At 44.8% G+C, this 16,645-nt stretch overlaps 1 protein-coding gene and 1 pseudogene across 3 annotated transcripts in view; both read left to right on the top strand.

The window, feature by feature from the left end:
- The first annotated feature begins 22 nt into the window (after positions 1–22).
- The window catches only part of ST8SIA5 (ST8 alpha-N-acetyl-neuraminide alpha-2,8-sialyltransferase 5), a 78,292-nt gene continuing 61,669 nt past the window's right edge, over positions 23–16,645 (top strand). Inside the window, exon 1 of one of the 3 annotated variants that reach the window (XM_036918671.2) lies at positions 23–669. In XM_036918671.2, the coding sequence (XP_036774566.1) occupies positions 539–669 (131 nt within the window). In that variant the 5' untranslated portion in view covers positions 23–538. The remainder of the gene's footprint in view (positions 670–16,645) is intronic. The other 2 variants (XM_036918670.2, XM_036918674.2) reach the window with 2 other exon arrangements.
- LOC118928895 (gamma-glutamylcyclotransferase-like) lies at positions 2,024–10,192 on the top strand (annotated as a pseudogene).

Below are 16,645 nucleotides of genomic sequence, written 5' to 3'. Positions count from 1 at the left end.
GCCAACCTGCGCGCTCCGTCGCTGCGGGCCGGGTGATGGGACGTGGCCCGCCGGGGCAAAGCGCCGCGCAGAGCGACCACGCTCCGGGGCCCGACCGAAGGGGGCGCTGCGCGGCGCTCGTGGGCGACCGGCGGACGGTTCCCGGGCCCCTCCTCCCCATCGGTCGTCACCTCGGCGGGAGGGGCCCCCCCGGGCTCGGGTCACCTGGCGTCGCCCCTCTTCAGGGACATCTGCGGCTGCCGGGCCCGGGCACCCGGCGGGAAGAGCATCCGGAGGGAAGGCCCGGAGCCTCGGCCGAGCTCTCTTCGGCCAGCCCTGCCTTGTCTGCCGCCCTGGGGCTGGCGACGCCCGGATGCCCCCTATGCTCGCCTCGCCAGCGGGAAACTTTGTCCCGCGAAGTCCCCCACCCGCCTGACAGCGCGGAGAGGAGCCTGCTCAGCCGCGCGCTACCCGGGGTCGCAGAGCCCCGCGCGTGATTGCGGGGGCACCCCGGCGCCCGGCGCCCGCCGCGCCCCGCCGTGCGCGAGCGGCCGCCAGGATGCGCTACGCAGACCCCTCGGCGAACCGGGATTTGTTGGGGAACCGAACTTTGCTCTTCATCTTCATCTGCGCCTTTGCTTTGGTGACCTTGCTGCAACAGATCTTGTATGGCAGAAACTACATCAAGAGGTAAGAAAAGTCTGGGCTTAGGTCGGGGCGCGCGGAGCCGGCGGGGGCAGCCCCCAGGAGGCGGCCGCGGCGTCGGCCCCGCGTTCCGCGGGGCGAGTGACGGTGGGGTCTGCAGTTAGCCACGTGCACTGCCGCGTCAAATTTGGGTCTCCGAGCTCCGAAGCGCATCTCTCCTCTCAGCCGGAGGAGACTGCCTGCCCAGCATGGGCCCGAGGGGCACGGCAAGTTTGCTCTGTTGTGAAAAAAGGGGGGCAAGTTGGAATTCCGAGCGACCAAGCTGAATGGTCCAGGAATCCATTTGAATGCCTCAGCAGCCACTGGGGTCAGATGGGTGTCCAAAATACAGTGCCATGACCATCCTGAGAGGGGAGTGGGTGGGAGTAGTAGGCTCAAAACCGGGTAGCATTACCTCTGAAATACTGAACTTTTGGGGGGGGCGCTTGGGAGGAATAAAACATATTTATGTCCCAGGAGCCTCAGGTTAGGTGGGGGTGATAGTGGACAAGGACGATGCTACAGGGATTGTGAATTCATATAAACCAGTAAACCACTGGATCTGTGAAACTCCCAACATGATCCCTTCTGAAACAGATGGATTTTTCTCATCCTTACGCAGAAGGTCAGAGCTGCAGCAGAAGTTAACCCGCCCCTCAGCGGGCTCTCTCCCACCTCACCCTGTCCACGGGCAAACTCCGTTAAGGGAAAGAGTAGTAGGAGGTGGTGCACAGGCTCAGCCCCTGTGTGTGTGGAACCGAAATGCCAGCTGTTTCCTTCTGCCCACTCTTGCTGGCTGAGGGGGATCGCTTCCGTTTACTCTGCCTGGTTTCAGGGCTGGGAGAGCGCTGCCCTAGGAGACACATGTCAAAGCTTCGTTTGGAAAGGGCCCCCCTCTCCTTGCTGCTGGAGGCTTTTCCTTGGTTGCCTCTGTCTCCCCAGGCTCACTACCCCTCCCCCCAGGCTGACAGAAATCAAAACGTGCTCTTTTCTAAACTTACAAATAATAAAACAGTTGTTCTTTTCATCTTTTAGGTTCCACATCAGTCATTTGTGCCTCCAGTCTGGGCTACACATGGGGGTGGAGGGTAAACGTTGCAGCTGGGTCTGGGGCTCACAGGAGGAAAGCCAAGCAGTTAGACCACTTCCTCATCCATGCCCAGAGCTGGGGACTGAGGCCCCTTGTCTGGGACATTTGCTTCTAGCCAGATATTGCTCCTGACCTTCCCAGACAATGTTCTTCCCTGGTTGAAAGCAGCTGATGAGCTCTGCATGGTGCTGGTGACTTTAAAGGACATTTTCAGTGTCTGGGAGCCCATGAGGCCTGCCTCCTCTTCTGGTTACTGCCGCACCCCCCACGATGACCCTGTACAAGGACAGCTGGGCCTCAGATGGCCTCCTGCAGCCCTGCCAGCCTCCACCTGCTGCATTTGCACTTCAGCAGGGTAGCTCTGGGTTCCTGTCCCCTGCTGGCCCCTACCTGGATCTGCTGGGCCCGACTGGATCCCTGCTGCCTTGTTGACAGCAGGAACATATCAGTGCCCATGGCAAATGCCAGCTGGACGGCTAACTGCTTGCTCCCTGGTCTTGGGTAGATGGGCTAGCTACCCTGATTTCAGCAGGCATACCAGTTGCTTCCCATCCTCCTTCACACAGAGACCCTGAACCCCTAAATCGCAGATGCTACCTTGCAGGCCTCACTTAAGGGACTTGGGTTAATCCAGTGAAGCAAGGAAAGCTTGTATATACTTGATCCTGGAAGGGTATTTTGGGGGTCTGTAAAGTAGATGATATGGTCCTGGTATTGGAGCTTGGAATCTATTTGGAGAAACAAAATGACCGCAGATGAGATAGGCAGTAAGTGTTAAATTGTCTGAAGTAGGAGACACCAATGGTCTGGACTAGTTAGGATAGAGTAGTTAGGGAAGACTGCTTGGAGGAGATGGACCATGAGTGAGCCCTTGAAGGAAGCATAAGATTTCGATAGGTGAAGGGGAAGGGCACATCCAGAACTGAAGAGGACAGGAGAAAAGGTGCAGAAATGTGGCCCCACCTCCTCTCTCGCTCCCATGCCTTACCCAGTCCATGCTGCCAGCATGTGGCTTAATCCTGGTCAGTTCTTCAGGGAGGCCTCCCCGACCCTGACCCAGGTTGTAGCTGCCACATGGGTGCACCCCTAGCACCTGTTCACCTATCTTGTTTCCTACACATATCATAGCTGGTCCTGGGGCCACCAGTTTCAGTTTCACCTTCAGGGTGACTAAAATGCAGATTCCAGACTCTCGGGGGTGGGATCCACTACCTGCTTTTCTAACAAGCTCCCCAGGTGATTTCTGACATGCTTCCCCTGCTAGACCTCTAGTTCTCATTATTACAGGACAGTGTTGCCCTTAGGTGATGTCCTGAGACAGTTTTGGTTTTCGCATTGGGGATGAGGCCAGGGGTGTGGCTGAAGATGCTACAGTGCAGTTTACCTTTCACGAGAAAGGACTGTCCAGCCCAAAGAGTCAGTAGTGCTGAAGGGCAGAAACCCTGGGCTGGACTGAAAGCGCCCTAAGGCAGGGATTCACTGTTTTGTTCCTGGCTGCAGCCGGAGCATCAAAGATGGTACCTGTCACATAGTAAGTTCTCAATAAATATTGGATAATGGAGAAATGATTGAAAGTAGTGTGCATATGTGTGTGTGTGTGTGTGTGTGTGTGTAATAATTGGAAAAGACACTGTGAAGAAATGGATCCAACTGGTACAAGGGGGAATGTCAGGAATGAGGACAGATGTAACATTGGATCAATAGCTCCCGTGAAATGCTTTGTGGATTGGGAAGGACAGTTTGAACTTGGTTCATCTGGCATAGGGAGCCGCATGCGGTCTTTGAGTAGGGTACTGACAAGATAAAAGCCTCTAGGAAGGAAGGTTATCTGGGCCTTGTAAGGAATGGTTAGTGAAGGGAGAGGCTGGCAGGCTATTGTCACAGCCTGATCTGAAGTGAGGAGAGCAGGGTGCAGGCAGATCCACTTGGGACTGGGGGATTCCTGAAGGCTGTCATTCTTTGCTTCTGTGCTGAGCTAGGTTGAAATATCCAGCAAAGCCTCCACTGTTTGCCACCTCAGACACAGCTCATGGGCACAAAGATGGCAGGTTATTTCCAGTGAGATTTAGGGACAGTTTACACCAGAAGGAAGTGGAGGATGTGAGTCAATGTGTGCTCTTTCTTTGGGCCCCTGGCCTCTCCCTGTGCTGTTCAGTGGGTGCTTCCACGAGTGCCCATTAGGAGCAGTCAGAACTCTGGGGACCCCTCTTGCAAACACCCCTGGTGGTCAGGAGGGGAGATGGTGGGGCGGGGCAGACGGCTTAGTGGGCTCCTTGTCTCCACAGGAGAAAGCGCGCACTATGTGGATTAGGAGGGAAAGGCAAGAAACAAGCTGTGAAGTTTGCCCTTAATGTTCTTGGCTTCCCCATGCCTGTTCCTTATGGAACAGAGATTTAATGAATATTTGCTATACACTGAACGCCACACTCAGTGCTGAGGACAATGGTGTGCAAGAGGGACACAGTCTAGGGTCCCCAGGTTGCTCCCGGTCTATTGGGAAGACAGAAAAGCACCTAATGCCTACATACACACTGGAGGTGTGGGCAAGGGGCCCCAAGGATAAGGAGGGAGCCACAGAGAATCAGGATGGCTTCAAGGTATATGGAGGCATTTGAAGGGGGTCTTGAAGAAAGGGGAATGGCTGATAGGAGGAGGTGGAAGGGAGGGAGATGAAACCCAGCTTGAACAAGGATAGAAATGTGCAGAGGAGAGCTGAGTAATTCTTTGTCACTCAAGTATTACTGCTGTGCAGGTGGGGGCAGCGTGAAGCAGGCAGAGCCAGATTCTGGAACTAAGTAGGGAACATGTGGGAAGGAAAGAGGGTAACACATTTGAGTCTGGATCCATTCAGACACTACAAGGAGGTCCACATGAAACTACCCAATACTCTGTGGAAATGAGCTCGAGAACTGTGGGTGAAGAAGAGCCAGGTTAGTGATGGAGATTTTGTGGACACCAACCATCAAAATCAGTGTTTTTCTGACTTTCATAATTGTTATCCACAGTAAGAAATTTGTTATGACCAGGGATCTAGAACACACTCACATACACATCCATCTGAAACAAACATCTTGTGAAACAGTATTTGGCCTATTACAAGGCATGCAGTTCAATATTCTCTATTCTACTTCCCTTAAAAAATAAATTTAACCTTAAAAAGAAAGGAAAATCTGATACATGCTCCAACATGGGTGAATCGTGAAGACATCATGCTAAGTAAAATAAGCCAGGCGCAAAATGACAGATATTGTATGGTTCCACTTTTATGATAGAGTCGTCATATTCAAACAGACAGAAAGTAGAATGCTGGTTGCCAGGGGCTCAGGGAGGGCTTGGGGAGGGGAAACAGGGAGTTAGTGTTCAGTGGGTACAGAGTTTCAGTTTGGGAAGATTAAAAAACGTTCTGGAGATGGAAGGTGGTGATGCTTGCACAGCAATGTGGATATACTTAATGCCACTGGATGGCACGCTTAAAAATGGTTAAAATGGTAAATTTTATGTTATGTATATTTTAAAGTCACCCATGTAAAGCATACAATTAAATGGCTTTTGGTATGCTCGCACCCATTGTGCATCCATGACCACAGTTAGTTTTAGAACGTTCTCATTACCTGGAGAAGGAAATCCTCTACCTGTCAGCTGTCACTCCTCAGTACTCCCATTCCTCCCAGGGATGCACACACACACTAATGTATTTTCTGTCTCTATAAGTTTGTTCTGGACATTTCTATAAATGAAATTATATGATATGTGGTTCAGTGTGACTGACACCTTTCACTAAGCATGATGTTTTCAATGTTCATCCATATTGTAGCACATATCAGTATTTCATTTATTTTTATTGATGGATATTCTAATTATGATATACAACATTGGTTTATCCATTCCTCCACTGATGGAAATTGGGTTCTTTCCTTGTTTTTACTACCATGAATAATCTTGCTGTGAGCATTTGTGTACAAGTTTTTGTGTGGACATGCATTCTCATGTCTCTTGGATATACAACTGCAAGTGGAGTTGCTGGGTCCGATGGTAACTCTGCGTTTCACCATATAAGGACTTACCAGACTGTGTTCCAAAGTGGTTATATCATTATTTTTTACTCCAGCAGTGCATGAGGATTTCAATTTCTCCACGTTCTTGAAAACACGCATTATTATCTACATTTTTTATCATAGCCATCCTAGTGGTTGTGAAGTGGTATTTCATTGCAGGCTTGGTTTTACATTTCCCTGATGACTAATGATGTGGAACATACTTTCCTGTGCTTATTGGTCACTTGTTATATCTTCTCTGTAAAAATGTCTATTTCAGATCCTTTCCCCATTTTTACATTGAATGACTTGTCTTTTTAAAAATGAGTTGTAAGAGTTCTTTATAAATTCCAAATGTAAGTCCCTTATCAGGTATATGATTTGTGAAACATTACTTTTCTTGAGGGGTTGTCTTTTTGCTTTCTTTGTCATGCCCTTTGAAGCATGAAAGTTTTTTATTTTATGAACTCCAATTCATCTATTTTTGTTATTTGTTGCTTGCATTTTAGTTGTCATATCTGAGACACCATTGCCTATGTCCACAGTCACAAAGGTTACTCCTATGTTTTCTCCTAAGAGTTTTATTGTTTTAGATTTTATGTTGAGGTCTTTGACTCATTTGAGTTGATTTTTGTATAGGGTGTGATTAAATATGATTTTAAAGGGAATGATGGTAAAGTGTCACCATTGAGTATATCTGCTAATTTAAAATAGAGATCCTCTAATAGATAAAGAAGATTCCCTTGTAGAGTGTGCTAAGAAGTTCCATTTTGTTTTTATTGTGTTTGGATATTAATTTTATCAGAAGCTTTTTCTACATCTATTGAATGATAGTAGTTTTTCTCCTTCAATCTTTTTTTTTTATCAACATTTCCCTCCTTTTTAAAAAAAATTAAAGTATCATTGAAACAATCTTATGATGGTTTCACATGAACAACATTGTGGTCAACATTCATCCATATTATCAAGTCTCATCGACTCCCCCCCTCGACATTGCAGTCATTGTCTATTAGCGTAGTAACATGCTATAGAGTCATTATTTGTCTTCTCTGTGCTGTCCTGCCTTCCCATGACCTACCTATATTGTGAGTGCTAATTATAGTGCCCCTTAATCCCCTTCTCCCTCCCCTTTTGTAACTGCCAGTCCCTTCTTGGCATCTGTGAGTCTGCTGCTATTTTGTTCATTCAGTTTTGCTTTGTTTTTATACTCCACAAATTAGTGAAGTCATTTAGTACTTGTCTTTCTTCCACCTGACTTATTTCACTGAGCATAATACCCTCTAGCTCCATCCATGTTGTTGAAAATGGTAGCATTTCTTTTCTTTTTGTGGCTGAATAGTATTCCATTATGTATATGTACCACCTCTTCTTTATCTATTCATCTACTGATGGACACTTAGGTTGCTTCCATATCTTGGCTATTGTAAATAGTGCCACAATAAACATAGTGGTGCATATGTCTTTTTGAATCTGAGATATTGTTTCCTTTGGGTAAATTCCTAGGAGTGGAATTCCTGGGTCAAATGGTATTTCTATTATATTTTTCTAGAAAATTTTCAAAAAATTTAAAATTTATTGGCACACAGTTCATAATATTCTCTACTATATCTGTTACATCTATAGCTTTTTCATTTTTTCATTCCTAACATTATTTATTTGTTTTTTTTTTCTATTTTTTAAAGTGATCTTTGTTAAATGATCAGCTTTTGGCTGTGTGGATTTTTCTCTTGTATTTTTGCTTTCTATTACATAGATTTTTATGTTTTGGTTTTAGTCTAGTATTCTTTTTCTAACTTATTAAATTGGATATTTATATCTTTAAATTTCAGTCTTTATTATTTTCTAATGTAAACTTTTAAGGTTGTAAGATTTCCTCCAAATACTTCTCTAGTTACGTCCTTCAAGTTTGGGAATGATGGTGATGATGATAACAGCTCAGAATCATATTGCATTTGCTATGTGCCAGGTACTAGTCTAGGTGATTTACATATTAACATACCAAATTCTAACAACAAGTAATAGATAGTATTACTATTCTCATTTTTTTATAGATGAGGAAACTGAGGCCCAGGGATGTTAAATAATTTGTTCAAGATCATACAGCTTAAAGTATTTTCATTATCTTCAATTACAATTATTTTCCAATTTCTATCACGATTTGTTTTTTCATTCATATTTAGAAATGTTTTTAAATATCTAAATACTTTCTTTTTCCATGTATCTTTTCTGAATTTTTAACTCAAATGCATTGTGGTAAAAGGATGTGGTATTTATGATGCTGACTCCTTGGAATTTGATTTTCTTTGAGGTCTACTGTGTGGTTTATTTTCATATAAAGTTATTACGTGTGTACTTGAAAAAATATGATTCTCTCATTATTAGGGTTGCTGTTCTTACATGTCTGTTCAATCAAATGGTTTTGCATTCTTCAATCTTCTGTGTCCTTATGGATTTTTTTTTTTTTGGTCTGTTTGACCTATCCATTTCTAAAAGATGTGTATTGGAATATTCCTCTGTGACAGTAGAGTCACCAGTTCCTCCTTGTTAACTCTTACCTTACATATATTGAAGTGATATTATCAGGTTCATACTAGTTTAGATAGAGCATCTTCTACTGAACTGAATCCTCTATTATATGACTTTATTTCTAGTAATCCTTGGAGTCTTAAAGTCTATTTTGTCTAATATTAATTTAGCAAGACTGCTTTCATTTGGTTAGTGTTTGCTTGCTCCAACTGTTTCTTTTATTCCCAAGATTTGTATGTCTTTCATCCCATGTCTATGTAGCCAGCATATAGTTACAATTTTTATATCTAGTCTGACAGTATCTTTTCCCTTAAAGTTTAGTGTACTTATATTTTTTTGTGATTACCAGTGACTTAAGGATTTATGTCTGTTATCATACTTTGTGTTTTTTATGTATTCTGCTTTTTCTCCATCTGGCCTTTTGGATTGTTCATGTTTTCCTGGCTTTAGGAGGAGGTTTCCAATGAGACCTTCCATGTTGGGTAGGCACGATGGCCATTACAAGGGAAGCATGAATCATGGGGGTTGGCTGACGCCCCGAAGGCAGCTTCTGGCTTTAGAACTCATTTACTACTTCTTTTCTTGCCAGATTATTAATCCATTTACACATATTTTAATAGTTATTTTAGTGTTTTGTAGTGGGAGATGTTGTGGATTGGATTCCCTAGAAAGAGACTGAGCCAGAGGTTAGTGCAGGATATTTATTAAGAAGTGTTCTTGGATATGCATCTCTATGTTTATTGCTGCATTATTTATAATAGCCAAGATATGCAAGTACCCTATGTGTCCATCACTAAATGAATGGATAGCTTTTTCCCCTAACTCAGAGGCGCTGCTGTGGCAGCCATTGGACTGAGGTCAGTGGTCATCCTCTGCTGACTCCCCTTCTTCCAACCCTGGGGCTCTGCAGACATCTGGTAGGACAGGGTGAACTTGGGCTCTGAGGACCAACGGGACCAGGAGGAGAAGAGTTTTTTGTACTTTGCTTATGGCAGTAGCCTGCTGATGGAGCGAATTCACCTCCACAACCCTGGCTATATTCAGCTGTGTGGCCTGCCTGCAGAATTTTAAGCTTGACTTTGGTAATTCCCAAGGCAAAGCAAGTGAAACTTGTCAGGGAGGCAAGAAGGGGTTAAAAGTGGAACATATGTCCTCATAGAAGTTCATGTTTACACTCAAGAAGGAAAAGAAATAGCCTGTCGAAGTCATCAGATGAAAAACTATGAGAGTGCGCCCCATCACCCCAGTGTGAAAACTTCATTTGCTTGGGTGCAAGAGAAAGGTTTGCCACTGGAGTATCAAAGAAGTTAAATGTAATAGAACCAAATGACTACAAAGGAGAAATCTTAGAAGAAATTGAAGATACTATCAAAAAGGAAGAAACAAAAACTCATTAGAACATAATAGAAAATATCTACAGATGTTTTCTCTATGTGCTAATATATTTTTTCACATTTAGAACAGGTATCTGGGATACATCTATCTTAAAATATTTTCGGCAATGCTCTAAAAGCATCTCTCACTTGAGTAATTCCTCATTTTCAGAGTATAAAAAGAAACTGGTTTAGGAGTTAGACAATTGAAAAGGGGGCTGTGAGGCACTTGAATGCATGACAAATGGATGTGGGTACTCCTTCTGTGAACACTTAAAGTTATTTTCTTGAGTTGATCTGAAGTATATTGTTGCTCTGTGATGAAGGACAGATTTGTAACTTAGGGATGGTGCTGGTGAATTGCTCTGGTCTGGGAGTTTTTTTTAATCAGCTTAAAAAGAGCAAGCAAACTACACAGACAGTTGATAATAAATTTTTCTGAATAAAAAAATAGATGATTGGATAAGAAGATGTGGTGCATATATGCTATGGAATATTATTCAGCCACAAAAGGAAAGAAATCCTGACATTTGTGACAACATGGATGAACTTGGAGGATATTATGCTAGGCAAAATAAGCCAGGTAGAGAAAGACAAATACCATATGATTTCACTTACACATGGAATCTAAAAACAAAACAAAACAAGATGAACAAAATAGCAGTAGACTCATGGACACTGAGAGGTGACTGGTGGTTACCATGGGGAAGGGGTTGAAGTAGGAGAAGGGGATAAAGAGGCACAAAATCTCAATTGTAATATAAATTAGTCACAAGGATGAAAGGACAGCATACAGAATACAGTCAATAGTTCTGTAACATCTCTGGATAGTAACTACACTAGTTATAATGTATATAACTGTTGAATCACTATGTTGTATACTTGAAACAAACATAATATTATATATCAACTATACTTCAATAAAATAATATCAAAAAAAGGAGAAATGTTCTTGGAATCAGCACCTCAAGAAGAGAGCAGAGGAAGTAAGATTGGGCAGAAGGAGAAATTGAGCTGCAGTGCAGTCCCAGGGAAGGCCTTAGCCAACACCATAGGGAGCCCTGAGGTTTAGGCTTCCTCAGGGGAGGGGAAGCCAGGCCTTAATATCTCTGTATTGACAATCATCACATGTGGGGTGCATCCAGAGGAAGGCATAATCTTTGCCAAGGTAGTTCTGCTCACATGCAGCAATTCCTACAGGGCACTAAGAGCTGAGAGCTGGCAGCCCTTGGTACCCCCAGCAGGTGGGGAAGGAACCCTTCATTGCTGAAGGGGCACCTGCCACAGAGGGTGTTTCAGTCTGCCATTTAACTAGAAAGGGAAGTCCATGCCTTCTCCATTCCCCCCTCCCCAAACAAGTCTCACCCCTATGATCAGTCTGTTCCTGAAGTCCCACTCCTAAAGGTGAGCCTCTCTCCTGTCAGCCAGGGGTCTTTTACACACATCACATCTGCCCTGACTCTGTGCCTTTACCCACACTGTGTCCCCATCTGCCGTGCCTTCCTGGCCATCTTTCTGCTAATCCAAATCCTGCTTCTCCTTCTTCTTAGCCCACAGTGTTCTTTACCTGCTCTGAATTCATAACGCCCATGCTGTCTGTTCTCCACGCACTCTGCCCGCCCTGTCCTGTGGCTTCTCTGTGACTGCGCAGTGCACAGGAGCTGCTGCTGTGCCTTTTCATCCTACCTGCACAGAGAGAACTAACTCTTCTCTCCACCTTCCTCTCTCCTGTGCCTCAAGGGTACAGATCTAGGCTGCCTGCATGTAGCTGGTGCAGGCCTGAGACTTAAGGATATGAAACTGGGTCAAGGAAAAGTACAGCCTGACTTTGTGCTGTATGTGAAGGCTCTCCTCGCTGAACCGACCCGCCCTGAACCCGGGGGACCAAGCCTTCTGTTTGCCCTGAGAAACAGGCACCACCCCATGACATGGGGCTCATGGGGACTGAAGGGTCTGTCCAAGGAGTGGTCCTGGAGGGCGTGGGTGCTCGGTAGGAGCTGGGGTGTAGACTGTGACTGGTATGTGTGCTGCGCTGGCAGAACTTAACAGTTCTGCCGATCAGAGCAGGTTTTCACTGAGCACCTGCTGCAGGGCTGGGAGTAGGGTGGGGCAAGCAAGGGAGCCACGGGGGGGACAAAATATAAGGAGGCTTCTCTCTGGGCTGTTGGCAAGCCTGAGAATGGGTCCGCCTTCAGTGTGGCGCCCTGGGCACCACGTCTGCCTTGCCCTCGCCCGGGCCCTCGCCTGCTGCGTGCCCAGCCTCCATAGGGGGCAGACTCCAGCTTCCTGCATCCCCCGAGAGGTCCCTCAGAGCACAATGCTGCCCTATAGTTCTTCTCCCTTGCCCATCTCTCTCCCTCCGACCCTGTTCTTTTTGACATTTATACTTCCAGGGAAATTTTACCTCTTAGAGGATTTAGTGTCTCCTCTTTGATTTATCCAGGCCTTTTCACTTCTCACTGAAAACCTTCTCATCCAATAATTCTCTAATTTAGCTCTTAACCCTATGGGGAGCCCCACCCCCACCTCACACACAAAGAGATGAAGGATTGTTAGGTTAATATTCATTATTAGCATTCATTAAAGGTTCATCAAGTAGGGTCTGGCCTAAGCAGATAATCCTAAATAAGGATTATTTAATTTAATCCTCACAATAGTCCTGTTAATCCTCATTGAATACTCAGAGAAGATGAGTAATTTATATAAGGTCACATAGCTTGTAAGACCCTTGCAAGCAGTATTTTACTTATCTCTGAATTCCCAGGACCTAGCACAGTGCCTGACATTAATTGTTGAATGAATGGGTGCACACAAAGGGCATCTGAAAATTTTTTTCAATAGTTCAGGAACACCCATTAAATGCCCATTCAACTTTGTACTAGGGGAGAGCAGATGTTACTAAAGAATTATTAGGGGTGATATATGCCCTTAAAGAACTTATGGAACACTTAAAGAGACAAATATGAAAAATATGTAAGACTTTATAAATAAACTCGTAATTGTGCATAGGTGATAACTTTTGCAGGTTTTAGAAGAGACAACAATCAGGATGGTGAGTGGCTAGGCAGGCCCTGATGTGGGCTTGGAGAACTAGCGGGACTGTGAGGGGCAGCCTGGGGTGTTGAGCTGGAGGGGCAGCTCATGGAAGGCACTGAAGGCTTTTAATTTCTTATTATTCCCTAGTGCTCTCTGAGGCAGATGGTTTTGCTGGGCTCAGTTTAGTCTTATATGAATGGGTGGCCAAAGGGCTGTTCTTTCTCTCAGCTCTGATATGGGTCGGCCCTTCAGGAGAATGGCTCAGGCTGGGCTTTGCCTGTATGTGTAGATGCAGTGAGGAAAAATTCAGAGAGAACCCTATGCCCTTCTCCTCTTTTCCTCACTGGTAACATCTTGCAAAACTATACTATATCACAACCAGGAAATTAACTTTGATACAGTCCATCAACTTTACTCAGATTTCACCAGTTTTACATGCACTCATTTGTGTGTCTGTGTATTTAGTTCTATGGAGTTTTTTTTTTGTAGATAATTATTTTTTATTGAAGGGTAGTTGACACACAGTATTACATTACATTAGTTTCAGGTGTACAACACAGTGATTCAACATTTATATACATGATAATTCTAGGTACCAGCTATCACCATACCAAGTTGTTACGATATTTTGACTATATTCCTTATGCTATACATTATATCCTGGTTACTTATTTATTTTACAATTGGAAGTGTGTACTTTTTTTGTTTGTTTGTTTGTTTTTTGTTTTTTGTGAGGGCATCTCTCATATTTATTGATCAAATGGTTGTTAACAACAATAAAATTCTGTATAGGGGAGTCAATGCTCAATGCACAATCATTAATCCACCCCAAGCCTAATTTTCTTCAGTCTCCAATCTTCTGAGGCACAACAAACAAGTTCTTACATGGAGAACAAATTCTTACATAGTGAATAAGTTCTTACATGGTGAACAGTACAAGGGCAGCCATCACAGAAACCTTCGGTTTTGCTCATGCATTATGAACTATAAACAGTCAGTTCAAATATGAATACTCATTTGATTTTTATACTTGATTTATATGTGGATACCACATTTCTCTCTTTATTATTATTATTTTTAATAAAATGCTGAAGTGGTCGGTAGATACAAGATAAAGGTAGAAAACATAGTTTAGTGTTGTAAGAGAGCAAAAGTAGATGATCAGGTGTGTGCCTGTAGACTATGTGTTAATCCGAGCTAGACAAGGGCAATTTCTATGGAGTTTTATTATGTGTTTATATTTTTTATAATATGGCTACTAAAATATTCTGAATCACATTTGTGGCCCCTGGTATATTTCTGTTGAAGGGTACTGCTCTAGTTGCCGGTCACCAAGATGTGGGAAACAAGTTTGCTGTCAGGGAGATCTTGGGGTAGAGGTACACATGAAAAGTGTCCAAACTCTCCCAGATCCCAAGTGCCAAGAGGGCTGGAAGAGCCAGGGAGATGCCTCTGGTCTGAGACTGTAGAAAACTATGTCTCAAAAGGAGAAAGGAGGCTACAAACAGGGTGGAGTTCAGTCCTGCCCACCGGGCTCCCGTTGCTTCAACCCCACCTTCTACCCCAGTGCTTCACAAAGTTGCATTTGGAGACCACTGGACAAGGTTGAGGATTTGAATGGAGTCTTGAAGGAAGAATAGGATTTTGCCCTAGAGGACTGGAGAGGCAACCCCAAGTGTATTAGTTAGCTAGGGTTGCTGTAACGAAGCACCACAAATTGGGTACCTTCAATAGAGAGTTATTGTCGCACAGGTCTGCAGGCTGGAAGTCCAAGATCAAGGTGTTGGCAGGACTGTTTCCTTCTGAGAGCTGTAAGGGAGGGGCTGTTGCATGCCTCTCCTCTAGCTTCTCGTGGTTTGCTGGTAATCTTTGGTGTTCCTTGGCTTGTAGATTTCTGCCTTCATCTTCATGGCATTCTGCCTATGTATACGTCTTGTCCAAATCTCCCTGTTTTATAAGAACACCAGTCATTTTGGACTTGGGGCCCACCCTACTCACATCTGCAATGATCCTATTTCCAAATAAGGTCTCTTTCAGGCTTCTTCAACATAGGAACTTAGGAGTTCAACATATGAATTTGTAGGGACACAGTTCAGCCTGTAACAGTCAGAGGTACTAGCGGGAACAAAGGCTGGCAATGAAGTGCTGGGAGACTGGCGGGGTGGGGTTCCCCAGGTTTGGTGCTGACTCAGAGGCACATGTACACACAGGATCTTGGACATGTAATATGATGGAGAAAATAGAACCCGTGGTCGCTCTTGACAGAGAGTAGTTGGAATGACTGCTTGGATGAGGGCCCCACTATGTCCGCACAAATCCATGCCCTCCGGTGAGATATGGGGCCCCACTCCGCTCTCTGTGGTATACTGTTTGGGACCTGAATGACTGAAGAGAGATGAAGGCTGGTGTGTACCCTGTGTCCCTCCCTCACCTGACATTATTTGAATGGCCTGGGATGCCCATTCATGTGGCCCTCAGGGGATGTTGGGCAGTGGAGGTCTGGGATGCCTGGCCAGGGAACAAGGCATTTAGATGTGGCCTGAGCATACTGGGTTCCTCTGGGGCACAGTGGCTGGGGGGATCCTGCTAATTATGCCCATCAGTGGGCAGGCATCTCCACCTCAATGTGGAGGTGGGAAGGTCCAGGTAGGAAAGGAGAGGACCTTCCTGACCACCCACGCTGGCTCCCTCTGAGGAGGGCTGAGGTGGGGGAGGGCCCTGCCCTCCATACTTCTGGGCGGCCTGGCTGAGTCCTTTGCTCCTCAGAAGACGACATTGGGAGCTCCTGTCGTCTCTTAGATGACTCCAAGGGACCGCAGAGAGGTGGCACTGCTTCTCTGAAGTGATGCCTCATCCCCGACCGCTTGCCCCCGGCTCACTTGTTCCTGACTGCACGGACCATCTTGCCAGCCCCTGAATAAGCCAGCATATTCACACCTCAGGGCCACTGCAGGAGCTGGGTCTCTCTGGGGCTTTCTTCCTCAGGACCCACCTGTCCCTCAACCACTTCACGTCCTGCTCAGATGTCACCTTCTCAGAGAGGTGACTGCCCTATGTGACTACTCCTCACCCACCCCAACCTTCTTATCTTCCTCACTGACTTTCATTTTATTTTCACAGCACTTTTTACCATCTGACACAGGATATATTGTGTCACTTACTAGCTTATTGTCACTATATCTGTCTCCCTCAATAGACATTAAGTGTTACTGTTTGTTTGTTTACTGTGGGGGCCCCAGCACCCAGCCTGGCATGATTGTTTGATAAGAAAGAATAAAATATAATAAGATAAAGGTTGGATATATATCCATATATAATAAAATATAAAATAAAAACAGCCTGAATGGATAAAGGGAAGATATCCCCAGTCAGCTGTGAGGTTGCATGCAAGCAATTTGCTGATTAATAATAGAAAAGTGGTTAGACATTTCATTTCACAAGCTTGGTGTCAAAGAAATGGTTCATTTCCTTCTTTTTTTTAATTGAAGTATAGTTGAAATACAATCTTATATTGGTTTCAAGTAACAACACAGTGGTTTACCAGTTACCCACATTATTAAATCCTCACCTCCACTAGTGCAGTTACTATCTGTCAACATAGCAAGACGTTACAGAATCGTTGGCTGTATTCTCCATGCTGTACTACCATCTCCGTGACCAACTTACATTATAATTGAGAATTTTTGTGTCCCTTTATCCTTATTTCTTTTAATTAAAAAAAAAGACTAAATCTTACCTACTAGCTGGGAAACTCAGTTTATCATTATCAAGGCTCTTTCCCTCTACCCCCCAGGGTCATGTGAATGTTTTGGGGGCTCGTGTGGAACAGCTGTGGGACTCCCAGGCCACCCAGGCCTCAGCCAGCGTGCTCACTTGGTCTGGAGGCTTCTAGAGCTCTGTGCCAGCCTCCTGAGGTACCCTGA

The sequence above is a fragment of the Manis pentadactyla genome, chromosome 6 (assembly GCF_030020395.1).
Source record: "Manis pentadactyla isolate mManPen7 chromosome 6, mManPen7.hap1, whole genome shotgun sequence".
Lineage (NCBI taxonomy): Eukaryota > Metazoa > Chordata > Mammalia > Pholidota > Manidae > Manis > Manis pentadactyla.
Note: the sequence above shows the minus strand (reverse complement) of the source record. Positions and strands in the feature narration are given on the sequence as shown.